The 12,269-nt window shown below is 41.6% G+C and overlaps 4 protein-coding genes across 9 annotated transcripts in view; 2 read left to right on the top strand and 2 right to left on the bottom strand.

The window, feature by feature from the left end:
* Positions 1 to 3,426, top strand: part of LOC126564362 (zinc finger protein ZFP2) — a 505,414-nt gene extending 501,988 nt beyond the window's left edge. For 2 of the 6 annotated variants that reach the window (XM_050221387.1, XM_050221385.1), the window contains exons 2-10: positions 310 to 503; positions 644 to 814; positions 913 to 1,465; positions 1,534 to 1,807; positions 1,934 to 2,119; positions 2,201 to 2,291; positions 2,910 to 3,044; positions 3,115 to 3,214; positions 3,278 to 3,426. In XM_050221387.1, coding sequence (XP_050077344.1) covers positions 315 to 503; positions 644 to 814; positions 913 to 1,465; positions 1,534 to 1,807; positions 1,934 to 2,119; positions 2,201 to 2,291; positions 2,910 to 3,044; positions 3,115 to 3,214; positions 3,278 to 3,408 — 1,830 coding nt within the window. In that variant the 5' untranslated portion in view covers positions 310 to 314 and the 3' untranslated portion in view covers positions 3,409 to 3,426. Of the gene's footprint in view, positions 1 to 293; positions 504 to 643; positions 815 to 912; positions 1,466 to 1,533; positions 1,808 to 1,933; positions 2,120 to 2,200; positions 2,292 to 2,909; positions 3,045 to 3,114; positions 3,215 to 3,277 lie in introns of all 6 variants that reach the window. The other 4 variants (XM_050221389.1, XM_050221390.1, XM_050221386.1 and 1 more) reach the window with 4 other exon arrangements.
* Positions 1 to 12,269, bottom strand: part of LOC126564970 (D-3-phosphoglycerate dehydrogenase) — a 483,268-nt gene that overhangs the window by 52,850 nt on the left and 418,149 nt on the right. The window lies entirely within an intron of this gene.
* LOC126565201 (deoxynucleotidyltransferase terminal-interacting protein 2) lies at positions 6,339 to 7,753 on the top strand. The gene is made up of 3 exons (XM_050222353.1): positions 6,339 to 6,531; positions 6,603 to 6,877; positions 7,368 to 7,753. The coding sequence occupies exons 1-3, from the start codon at positions 6,339 to 6,341 to the stop codon at positions 7,749 to 7,751; spliced, it is 852 nt and encodes a 283-aa protein (XP_050078310.1). The 3' UTR covers positions 7,752 to 7,753.
* LOC126560412 (iron-sulfur protein NUBPL) lies at positions 8,442 to 9,431 on the bottom strand. The gene is made up of 2 exons (XM_050216372.1): positions 9,058 to 9,431; positions 8,442 to 8,994 (listed from the first exon to the last, which is right to left on the bottom strand). Exons 1-2 carry the CDS (start codon positions 9,429 to 9,431, stop codon positions 8,442 to 8,444), a joined length of 927 nt encoding a protein of 308 aa, XP_050072329.1.

A 12,269-nucleotide genomic window follows, 5' to 3' on the forward strand; every position in this document is an offset into this window, starting at 1 on the left:
GTTGTTATTCTTATGAATACTTGAAGAACGTGCTTTAGACCTCCCCTCATAGATCATCGATTGAGTACGTATCGAGAGATAGGAATTTAGTAATATTTTGTATCCTCTATATTGATTGGCTTAACGACCTTCTGGTTCACGCCGGCCAGAATGCGATAGAAAACGTTCCTTTCCTATCCCCACAATTCCTTTACCACGTGCTTCTCGTTGTATTTGCAGATTTGAATTTCGAGCGACCAGAAAGTATGCATAAACTATCTACACCGTACGGACGATCGTAGAAAGTATTCCAGCTCGCAGTGCTTCAAGAAGACATGTTTACCGCAAACAACATCCAATCGGCGACGGGCACACCAATCGGTATACAGTATCAAACGACCACCACCACCGACATCAACAAAGGCAACAAGCTGGAGGGCCAAAAGACGAATCAACAGGCGCCGGAGTTTTCCACGTTCTACGCCAATGTGAATATGATACAAAAGCTAACGCCAACGTCACAGGTAAACCGTGGTTGACGGTTGGCATAGCGTTTTTAAAAGTTCAAATTTCTCCACCCACTAAAAAGGCGGAGCACCAAACTTTTCCTAACGATTATATTTTTTATCCTTCTTCACACATGGGATTTTTTTTTTGTGTATAGGCGTTGAGCACGGTTAATCTGGCGCAGCTTTCCGATGAGACCAAGACGGTACAGTACCTGCAACCGTTCGGGTATACAAACTGTACGCTGGTCAACCAGATGCCGATCCCGAATGGCGTTACCGGGATTACTGTCGATGGACGACAGCTCGTCGTCAACAAGCCTATCACGGTACGCAATACATGGTGTCCCCCGGGATTTAGCCGAAAAGATGCTCTCTCTCTCTCTCTCTCTCTAACCTCGCTATTGAACAAATCCACTTTTTTCAGAACACAATATCCAACATCAGCTTCAAGTGCGATGTGTGCGGTTTGATGTTTAACCACCTAACGCTGCTGAACCATCACAAGCGTACCCATAACCAGGATGGGGAAACGACATCGGATGCCATTACGGTAGTAACGCAAGCTCAGAATTTAGTGCAGGCACAAAATCTCATCTCCGAAACGGGTCAAAACCTTGGTCAGATTCAGATTGTCGCCACGGAAGCGCTTGATCCGGCCCCGCAACAGCAGCAGCTGCAGCACGCGCAGGAAGCCGCCCAGCAGCAGCAAGCCCAGGCCCAGGCGCAAGCACAGGCCCAACAGCAAGCGCAACAGCAGCAGCAGCAGGCCGCCCAGCAACAGGCACAACAGCAGGCACAGCAGCAAGCGCAACAGCAGCAACAGCAACAGGTCACAACACACACCACCAAGGCGGACAAATCCCAGAAATGCATCTCCTGCAACGGGCCCATCCACAACAACCCGAAGCGAAAGGGACCGAAGCTGATTCGGTGCGAAACCTGCATCAGCAACGATGGGGCACAACCGGTTGCCAGACGTAAGTGGTCTATCCCGCACCCCGCATGGCTTTTTGTCTTACTGAACGCGCCATTTGACCAATTCTAGCGACACAAATCTTCGTTGCACCGGACGGGGACATCAAGTTCGAAATTGGCGAAATACCGAACGCATCCAACAGCAACTCGTCGATGGACTCGCTGATGCCGGGACAGATGAACACGATCAAGGCGGAGCATGCGCTCGTACAGCAGCAGAACGCGCATCCGGTGAAAAAACGTAATTTAGCAACGGTTACCAAATGTAACAAATGTAACGGTTCTGGTGTAATTATAGTTGGTGGCCAGAAGAAGCTAATGCACCAATCGCAAATCCATCAACAGTGGGTATTCCTTTGTATAAAGCTGATCGTTGCTAAATAACACAATCCGCTGGCCACAGGTGAGAATGGTTAATATTAACGATGTTCTCTGTTTTCCGTTTTTTTTTTCGCTGCTACCTCTTTTAGACCTGAAAAGCCGTTCACCTGCAACACATGCGGAGGACGATTCTCGCGCTATTCCAGCCTATGGTCCCACAAGAAGCTGCATACGGGTGAGAAGAATTACAAATGTAACGTGTGCGGTATAGCGTTCGCAAAGGCCGTTTATCTGAAGAATCATATGCGCATCCACACGGGGGAAAAGCCGTACAAGTAAGTGTATTGCGGTGGTGTCTCTTATGGGGAATCATCTTTCCAATACTATAATTGCGGTTTATAATGTAACCATTTTAGATGTGGAACCTGCGGCATGCAGTTCTCGCAATCGCCACATTTGAAAAACCACGAGCGAACTCACAGCGGAGAGAAGCCATACGTTTGTGAGGTACGTATTCAGGGCTGCTGGGAGTTGCGATATGTAGTGTTGTGTAAAGTAGCTCTGTATAAAGGGGTGAAGGTTCCTACTAACATGCGAGAGGTGAGGCCGCCCGGTAGCTCTGAGAGCGAGGAGCGTGGAGAGCTATCTCGTGAGGGCATAGAGTTCGAAGAAAGCGAAGTGCTACCTCTTGATGGCGAACACGACTAATCTATAGAGGTTATACAGACGACGTACCTTAATACTACCTTTTTGAAATAGAAGAGCGCTTTAAGAGTCCTCAGTTGGTTGAGGTGAGGCCTCCCGGTAGCTGTCGGGCTTACTACCCGTTACAAGCTATATGCATTGTTCCTCCATACGATGAAAACCGATTGCGTCCAAATTTTAAATAACATGAACTTCAAATCAACTTATTTTACTAAGGAGCATGTAACTTAAATGACGGAGTAATATAACGACTTAGGATTCACGGATGATGACCCTTTTATGTTCTGCAAGGAATAGTATTTAGTCCAAAAACTTACAAATTTTAGTGTAAAATACCGGAAAAGTATGGTAACCTCTGGTACTATGCCATGACTTATAGAAAATAACGCATTGACATACAACCTCCATCAATAATTACAGGTATGTGACAAAGGTTTTGCACGTCACGCCACCCTTTGGAACCATCGTCGCATCCACACCGGTGAAAAACCGTACAAATGCAACCGCTGCCAGTCCGCATTCAGTCAGGCCGCGCATCTAAAGAATCACGAAAAGGTACGTGTGGTAAGGGGTGCTCTATTGCTGATTTTCACGCCCTAATATGATTGAACTCTTTGCCCTCCAGGTACACTCCGGCTTAAAACCTTTCAAGTGTGACATCTGTTCGGCCGCTTTTGCCGACCGGTTCGCACTCAAGAGGCATCGCGGCATTCACGAAAAATATGGTAAGTAGACAAACGCCGCCATTTAAAATGTACGTTACATTAATCCTTAACTTTGCCACATAGGTCAAACCACACCTCTTCATCAGAACCAGCAGCAGCAAGCGACCCAGCAGGTGGTCACCCAACAGGTCGTCCACAAGGAGGAAGTAATCGAAATGGAAGAAAAGCCACGAGACGTTATAATCGGAATGTAGAAACGTTCCCGCAAACGGAACCGACCCGAGTTAATGCGACGTAAAGCGAGAACGCGTCAGCACAGCAAGCAGTAGCAGAGCATCAATGTGCATTTTAGGGGGATTATTTGGCGCGCAAAACTGGAACAAGCGATAACATCCATGGATGATTCGTGTAAATTACATTAAAATATTTAAGATTTTTAGAGATTTAGAAGTAGTAGAACTAGAACAGTTAGTTGCGCTCTGCACATTGTTAAGAATCCTTTTCCAGAGCCTCCATAGGGATTCCTACATGGAGCTTTTTTGAGGCAAAAGAAATTCCTGGGATTCAGTCGTGTGCACGGGATCTGTACGCCACAGTATTCTTCCAGTAATCCCTGGAAGAGCCAGTACGTGAAGATGCGTAAAATGTGCTTCCCCATCCATTGTAGCGCGCATTATTGCGGGAAACCATAACTAATCTAATGCCATTTTAAATGCAGATGATGATCGCAGAACTACAGATCTAGTTTCCAAACCGTTTCTAACCCAGTTCATCCCTTTTTTTCGGGCCGATTTTCACTTCTAAAAACTATACTTATGTGCATATTATTTTTTTAATCAAAACAGTAAAAACCAACGGTTGGGACTGTAGGCAATCTTACTTCAGGTTTAAGTTCAATTGTGTTTCGTTAATAAAGAAACGAAAACGACCATGTATCGAATCCCTGGATGCGAAGTTCCGGCCCGTACATAGGACTGACTATCCAGCCGCAGGATATTTAAGTCCAGGAAAGCTAGAAATGGAAGAGTTGCTGACGAAGAATTCGCTTAACACAATATGATGTATTTTAAGAAGTTAGAAAAACACATACCCACACACAAACTTGCATATGGTGGTAAGAAAAAGAATGGACGTACGTGTTATTAACTTAACGACGAAATTAAGTAATAGGTGCATTTCATTGGTATATGCAAGTATGTATGATTAAAGCAGTTAATATTATGATAGTTTCGTATTTTTAATCATGTGTTTTTTTTTACCCTGCGAACTCTAACGCGTAAGGAGGAAAGTAAGACAACAAAATCCGCATCATTTGTTATGGAAACGAGTGGTTCGATTGTAGTATTGTGTACAGCAATTTACAACGTTCTTTATAACAAACAAAAAAGCGTTACAAACAAACATATTTAAGTGTTGACACACATATATCGCAACAAATAGATCACAAATGTTTCATTGTCGGGGATATGAGCAAGAAAAGTTTGCTCTAAATGGTAGAAACATAACCGAAAGAAAGATGACATCATCAGTGAGTCTCTCTCTCTCTCTCTCTTTCGCTCCATTTTTTTTTTTAATTGGTCATCCATTAGAATAAACTGCACGTTACTAGCTGACAAACTGAAAAGCCCCGAATACACACATGTAAATAGACTTTTGAATGTTATACAAGTCCCTAAAATACCGCGTGGCGGAATACCGAACACATCCCGTGGCGCACCGTAATTTCACGTTATCACATTGTAAAAAAAAGAACAAAATACACGGAAGCTTACATGATCTTAAGCAAACAATAAAACAACATCTTTCAGCAGTGAGAGAAGGAGAGAAAGTTAGACATTAGTTTGAATAATGATAATGAAAGCAAAACAACAAAAAATACACAGTGAATATACGCGCGCGATGAAGTGAAAAATAAATAATTTAAAGAAGATTAAAAGTATTTAAAGCAATGGTGGAACATTTACTTCGTACGGGGTTTTCGGGAATGTACAAAAATTAATCATATATTATGATTTTAAAGCGGGAATGATTTAGCAGGCGCTTTTGTTGAGGTCTTGTGATGCTGTAGCGCTCTCATCTGCTAACCTGCTGTGGGCCCATGAGTGATGCTAGTCCACCCAAATTAGGCTCTTCCAGCTTTGATACGTAGACTTTAAAAGTCTCGGTGGTTCGGCATCATTTTCCTAAGACATTACACGTCCATCAGAATAAGATTCCGGCTAAAGAGGCCCTCAAGTTACACGCAGCAAACTCACATGCAAGCTCCACAGTCGTTTGTGAACATGGCTGAATAGGACATATTAAAAATATTAAAACTATTGGTTTCTAAAATCCAAAAAAATCTTATTTTAACTAGTTTTAATAAAATTTTAGTAATTCAATCAACTTTCTACTCAAATCAAGTTTAAATATTATTTTTTCCGTATATTGAGCCATTTAAATTAAAAAAATATGACTCACTATAGAATTATTTCTATTACAGTGTGAACTTGCGACACAATAATTTCAAATAAGTTTCCTCATTTTAATAATGATTTATTTAAATAATATTTTTATGTCCTACGCATAATAGTCACAATGAATCTGTGAATTATTATCATTAATAACTTATATTTTTTTCGTAACTGAAAATGCGACTATAATTCTTAAATAAATAATTGTATGCTTCATTCCAGGAGCCACATTCTAGCACGATCATTCTGATGATGAGCATTAAAACAAAGTGTAAAATATAATTGTTCACGGTGTGCAATTATTAGATGCGGCTCAATGCTTCTTGAATTCAGATATAATTTTCCTGCCAAAAGTAAAAATATGTAATTTTGGGTCATCGACGTACGTACTAGACATATGATTTTATTCAAAATATTAGTTCCATCGATCTCAGGTATATGCAATCTCTGCAATCCGTGTGCAATAATTGGCAAATGGCCCTATTATTTCCCGCGAATAATTACCACAAACATACAAAATAGTTGAACATACAAATAATTGAAGTAACGTACCTTTTCTAATTTAAATTTGACATTTTTATTGTGTACGGAGCAAAACACTTCTTCCAAGCGATGTTTTCCGAAGTTTGACAGCTACTCGTTGCACGTGCAAATAACAAAGTACTGTCATCGCCGGGGCAACTGTGCGTTTTTTTGGTTTTGACAAGGAACGCCGTCGTAGGCTCAAGAAAATGGATTTTTTCATAATAGATACGGTTGGAGACGGTACGGAAAATGGTGGCTCAAGCTTTGCCTCGATTCCTCAGTTACCGACGGCAACGTTCACCAGTACATTCGATGGCACTACGACACCCGGCGAAGAAAGTAAGCGTACCGTCACAGCACCAGCAGAAGAAAGCGACAACGACGACGAGGATTATGCAGGTAGCATAAAATGATTTTCCCAAAGTTAGCTGTAAATGATACATAGGACAGTATATTACCTTCTTTTCCAGGGCTTCCACCACCCGGTCAGAGCATTTCAAATATCTTGAACGAAGATGATGATAACCTCGATATCCGGCACATTTCGTATCGTAAAGAAGCCGTAAATGTCACACCATCCACCAGTGGTACCTCGAAAGTTGCTGCAAAGCGTCGTAAAGATGAGCTGTGTCGTACGAACGTCGAGCAAGAGCTGAAAGGTGCCGTGCTAACACCGGGCATTGAAAAGAAGGAGGATATTGCACGTTTGGCCATGTCAGACAAAGCACTCCAGAAGCTAAACAGGGTAAGAAATGTTGTGTGAAAATAACGATCGAGATCTCTGTCCTACCTGATGATATATTCGACAGCTGAATCGGTGACCTTGATGCTCAAACAAGCAGCTTACCTAGACTCAGCCCGTGCATCCAATCCACAGATCTCTCCCACTCATTGTAATCTTAGCGGAATGTAACGACCGTTCGTCGTTGTTTACTGTAGCTTTGCTTTCCGCTGTAAGGCCAATGGGAAAGAAAATGGATCTAGTACGGAAATAGAACATCGTTTCAAGAGCATAGCGATGTTGACCGGTTACTATGATCCTACATGATCCTTCCAAATGGGGTTTTATTTGCGTTTGCAAATGGACGCACGGGTCTTGGTTAAGCTGCTGTGAGATCTTTGTACCGGTTGATGTCCTCTTTAGTAATCTGATGTATCAACACTTCCATCATTATGTTAAGCAAATTACAACGAATCCTTTTTACTTAATTAGCACACGCTTCTCAAAATTGCAGCTGGAACGTAAAAAGACAAAGGGCAAAAATTGGTTTGGCCTTTCTGCGCCGGAAATCACGCCGGAGCTGGAAAACGAGCTAGCGCTCATGAAGATGCGCTCCATACTGGACCCGAAACAGTCGTTCAAGCGGATCGATAAGCGGAAAACCCCCAAATACTTTGAAATTGGTAAGATGATCGATTCTCCGCTCGATCACTTCAACGAGCGAGGCGTAAAGAAACTAAAATCAAAATCACTCGTCGACGAGCTGATGGCGGATGCTGAGTTCCAAAAGTACAACAAGCGGAAGTATGCCGAATCGCTCGATCGGCAGAAGAAGAAGGCGTACCACAAGGCGGTCATGAAGATGAAGAAGGAGAAAAAGAAGAGCAAGAAGAAATAAAGTTTATCCTTTCTGTTGTTTAAACCTTAGTTTCAATGTCCAAAAATACACCCTGCTAAAACCACCTACCCCTGGGTAGATCACACATTTTGAATGGCAGTTTGCACTCTCCCGGATAAGAAAGCTAATATCTTTTAATCTGCTCGTCGTATTTACATGCAATTTTCAAGAAAGGTGAGGTTCGATAACATTTAATTGAAAATAAAAATAAAATTGCTATTTAATTTTGTTTCTATGGCGATATACACCTTTCATCTACAGTGGTGTATCAAGCGCCAAACATACTTTTTGTATAGGATTTTGAATTCCGGTTTGATGAAACCTCTGATTGGGCTTATTTAAAGGTAAAAAGCACATAATTCAGTTAATATACATCATTAAACTAATTTTACTTTTTTGACAAAAAAAAAACAGGTAAATCTTATTAATGATGAGTAAAGATGTAGAAAGATAAAGAATAATTTGTAGATAAAAAGATACAAGCTTTACAATATGAAAAATTGCTAACTCCCATACAAAACGTATGGCCAACACGGGTATGCGGTCGTAGATGAAAGGGGCATCAATCGAGAAAAAATATTTCAAATCAACTTAAAAACTTTCTTTTTGCTCGAAAAGGTGGTCTAGGCGTTCTACAAATTTCAAGTGTGCTTCTCTATCAACATATATTAAAGAATTTAAGGGCAAAACTTACGCAGGACGGCGGTCATTAACAAATGGCTTAGTAGCTAAAAACTCAATCACTTTGATTGCGATCGTATCGTACGCTTTGGCAAGTTGAGAATCGGGAAACTTCAAACAGACCGGCGTACCAGCGTCACTACACCGCATAACGTCCTTCTCGATCGGAACACGCGCCAGCACTTCAACCGACAGTTCCTGCACGTACCGGTCAATTAAATTGTCCGCAAATTCGATCAGGTTCGAACACTGGTCACACACGACGTGGCTCATGTTTTCCACCAATCCAATCAACGGGACCTGCAACGTACGATACATTTGGGCACCTTTTTTGGTAATATCCAGGGCAGCTGCTTGGGGTGAACTGACCAGCACCACTCCATCGATCGGTACGTTTTGGCTGAGCGAAAGATGCACATCACCGGTGCCGGGTGGTGTGTCGACGACGAGAATATCCAGCGGTCCCCAGACGGCACCCTTCAGTAGCCGCTGGATGGCAGACATAACGAGTGGGCCACGCCAAACAACCGGTCCAGTGTCAACCAGCAAACCCATCGATAAACTGAAGAAACATATCCAATTAGTTCAGAATGTTCTGACTCGTGTTTTGCTTAGTCACACTTACCACTTTACGCCGTAATTAATCGGCGGAACCATCCGGTTGTGTTCATCCACCAGCGGTGCTTCGCTAACGTTCATCATTCTGGGCACCGAGGGACCAAATATGTCACCATCCAACAGACCCACCGTCTTACCGTGACGGGCCAATGTAACGGCCAGATTAACTGCCGTTGTTGTCTTGCCCACACCTCCCTTGCCGGATGAAACTACGACTATGTGCTGGACGCCGGGAAGTGGCATTCTTTTCGGTAAGCTTCTAGCCATCAACTCTGCCTGCCGCTGGTTCGGTTTCGAACACATCGTTCTGGTTGCCGTATTTACCCATTGGTTGCTAGATTGCTGTAAAGCGAATGCACATGCTAACCGTTTGATGCTCATCTGTTTTCCCGTTGTGTGAATCGTTTCGTAACGTTCAAACGCCTCCGTTGCCGGACCGGATCTGTTTGTTTACATTTGACTCGAATATTCGACATTTGTCTTGAGGGTTAGCCCAAAAATTCCTTACCCCTTACAATGGACGTTTGTTGCTCAGAGTGGTTTTTATTTATCAACGGTTTATCTCTTTACATGTACGTATCACATGAATGTAAGCAACACAACGTGTATAAATTACTCTCTTAGATTTAGATTGAGAATTATAATTTTACAAGGTTATATGGTTATATGGCCTGCTGTGACTTTCATTATTCGTGCTGTTGTTGAAGACTACTGCACAGCAGAGCTCCGGATAGTTCGTACAATGTTTCTCTTAGCAAATACAAATACTTAGCAAACTATCAAGTAAAAAAATACTGATTTATAAAATCAATGATACTGATGAGTTGAGGTACGGCTAAATTATCATTTTCAACGAATTGTCCATTGATGAAAAGTTCCGAAACAAGTAACCTCAACATACATGCATATCGAAACCTTTCATAATCGTTGCTCTGCGTTGCTGGAGCTGGTATCGCTGGTAATCGCTGAGGACGTTGCTGGCGACGACGTCGTCGTCGTCGTCCTCGTTGTTGTTGGGCAGACATTGTTTGGCGTGCTGCCCCAGACGTGCCGAGCGATGTTGTAGCCCTCTTTGGGAAGCGTTTTTTGCACAGAATCTTTGAATTCTTTTTCGTTATCATCGCGCTGGTAAGCCAGATTTGTGGCATCTTGTAATTGTGCTAGATATCAAATCCTTAAGTTCTTGTGGATGCTTGTAATGTGCTTCAAACGATTCTTGCGAGACTGTCTATAACAAAACAAAGACGCCGAGCACGGCTAGAAACAATTGCAGTGAGCCTTTATGGCAATAGAATGGATGATTCTTTCGTTTTACTTACCCAATAGATGCCTGAACTGTAGATATACAGAAAGATACAAACAAGATTCTTCTAGGTTAGAAGGCTTGCGAGCCGACCAACCAACTGCCGTATCCAAAAGGGATCTGTTGAATGTAAAACTCGTACAAAGTCAAAGTCAACTATTTGTGCCCAAGTAGCAAAATAGCTGTCATTGTACAAATTTTGAATTTTCCGTTAATTCTCGTTTGTTTCTTTCAGTACAAACACATTTATTTAGAAATGTTTTAAATATGATAAAAAAATCCATAACACGTCTTTAATGCAACACATACAATGTTAGAATCCTTTCTCGTATTTATTAGGCATTTTTTGTAATTTTTGTTCGTTTTTTTTGTGTGTGTTTTAAACAGCATTCATCAATTTGTACAACATTCACAACTGCCGTGCGCTACATAGTGGAGAGCAATATCAAGATATAGAATTACTCTGCCTTACGGTTGTGTTAAATATATAAATACGCTTCTGTTTGTTTTACTTGCGACAGGAGACTACCTAGTATAGCTTTGCTAACGTGTTACAATTTGATTATATATTGCGCGCAAGACCAAAAATATACTTTTCTGCTATGCTATATATCGTAGTAGCAAATAGTAAATTTAGACGAGCAGTGGGATTCTCTATCAAGAGGGGAGGCGTAATGTTTTGTGCTCGGCGTGTTTATGCTGCAAAAATTCATTACATCCGGACCTTCCGTACATTGATTGGGGTAATTTCAGGTCATGGTTATCAGGTAAGTAAAGAAGGATGCGCTGTTGTTAGATCACCGTAAGAAACCACGTGTTACGCTTCTGGGGTTAAAGGGAAGGCTTTACGGCCACACACCAACACACATCAATACACAACGACAAATACACGCACTTGTTCTGCTTCAACACTTAAATGCTTGTTTTAGTATAATAATAAAATTTAAAAGACAAATTGAATACAAAATACCTAAAACATCTTATGTTTTCGTAATTGAGACAATCTAGCGAATTTGGAACCATTTCTGGATACGAGTTGCGAAACTAAAACTGTGTTATATTTCCCGAAATAGAATCTTGCCAGGCGCTTCTCGAAGTCCTATCCAGTAGAGGCTTTTTAAAGCGCTAAGTGTCCTAGTTCTACCACCAACCGTGCAAAGCAGAAATATCTAGCGAACAGGTGGATTAGTTGTAGTCGTACACAATGTGGCGAAAGATGTTGTTTCGCCAGGAGATGCTAAAACAAATTCATAAAATGGTTTTGCTTAACCGTAAAACAACATTGATCTGGTGATATTTAAGAAACTTGTGTATCATATAATTTGTGAACATTTAGACATGCGAACGCATTGTGCAAAATGAGTGTCGCATGAGCTCACAATCGATCAAAAACATCAACGTGTGACTTGAAGCTTTTAAACTGTAATAAAACTGAAGTTTTGTGTCGGTATGCAACTAAGGACGAAATCACAGTAAACTTACTATTTCCTATTCGCAGATCAGAAAACAAAGCTGACTACAAAGAAATTGAAGTCGACTGATGAAGTAATCGCTGAACAGAGTCATATTTCAAGGCTATTAGTACAAATTATATTTGAAAAAATGGCTTCTAAAAGATAGTAGAGGTCCCTGTAAGCACTACTTCGCTCTCGAAGGCAATTAAATAGGCTAAACAATCATCTTATCGTGGTAAGGACTTATCTATCCACCTGTTACTTCAACTTCATCCTGAATAACATCCAGAAATGGTTCCAACGTTATCGCGAAAACCCTGTAATAAACTTTTAAAGTTGACCGTTACATAGCTTTACTGACTTCCTTCGCTGTTGTTTACGATACATGCCCTACCCGTTAAAGCTAGCCACACAAGCGCCTAAGCCTTTGAGGATTAAAGTAATTCTGATTTCAAACCAAAA

This window comes from Anopheles maculipalpis, chromosome 3RL, assembly GCF_943734695.1.
Source record: "Anopheles maculipalpis chromosome 3RL, idAnoMacuDA_375_x, whole genome shotgun sequence".
Lineage (NCBI taxonomy): Eukaryota > Metazoa > Arthropoda > Insecta > Diptera > Culicidae > Anopheles > Anopheles maculipalpis.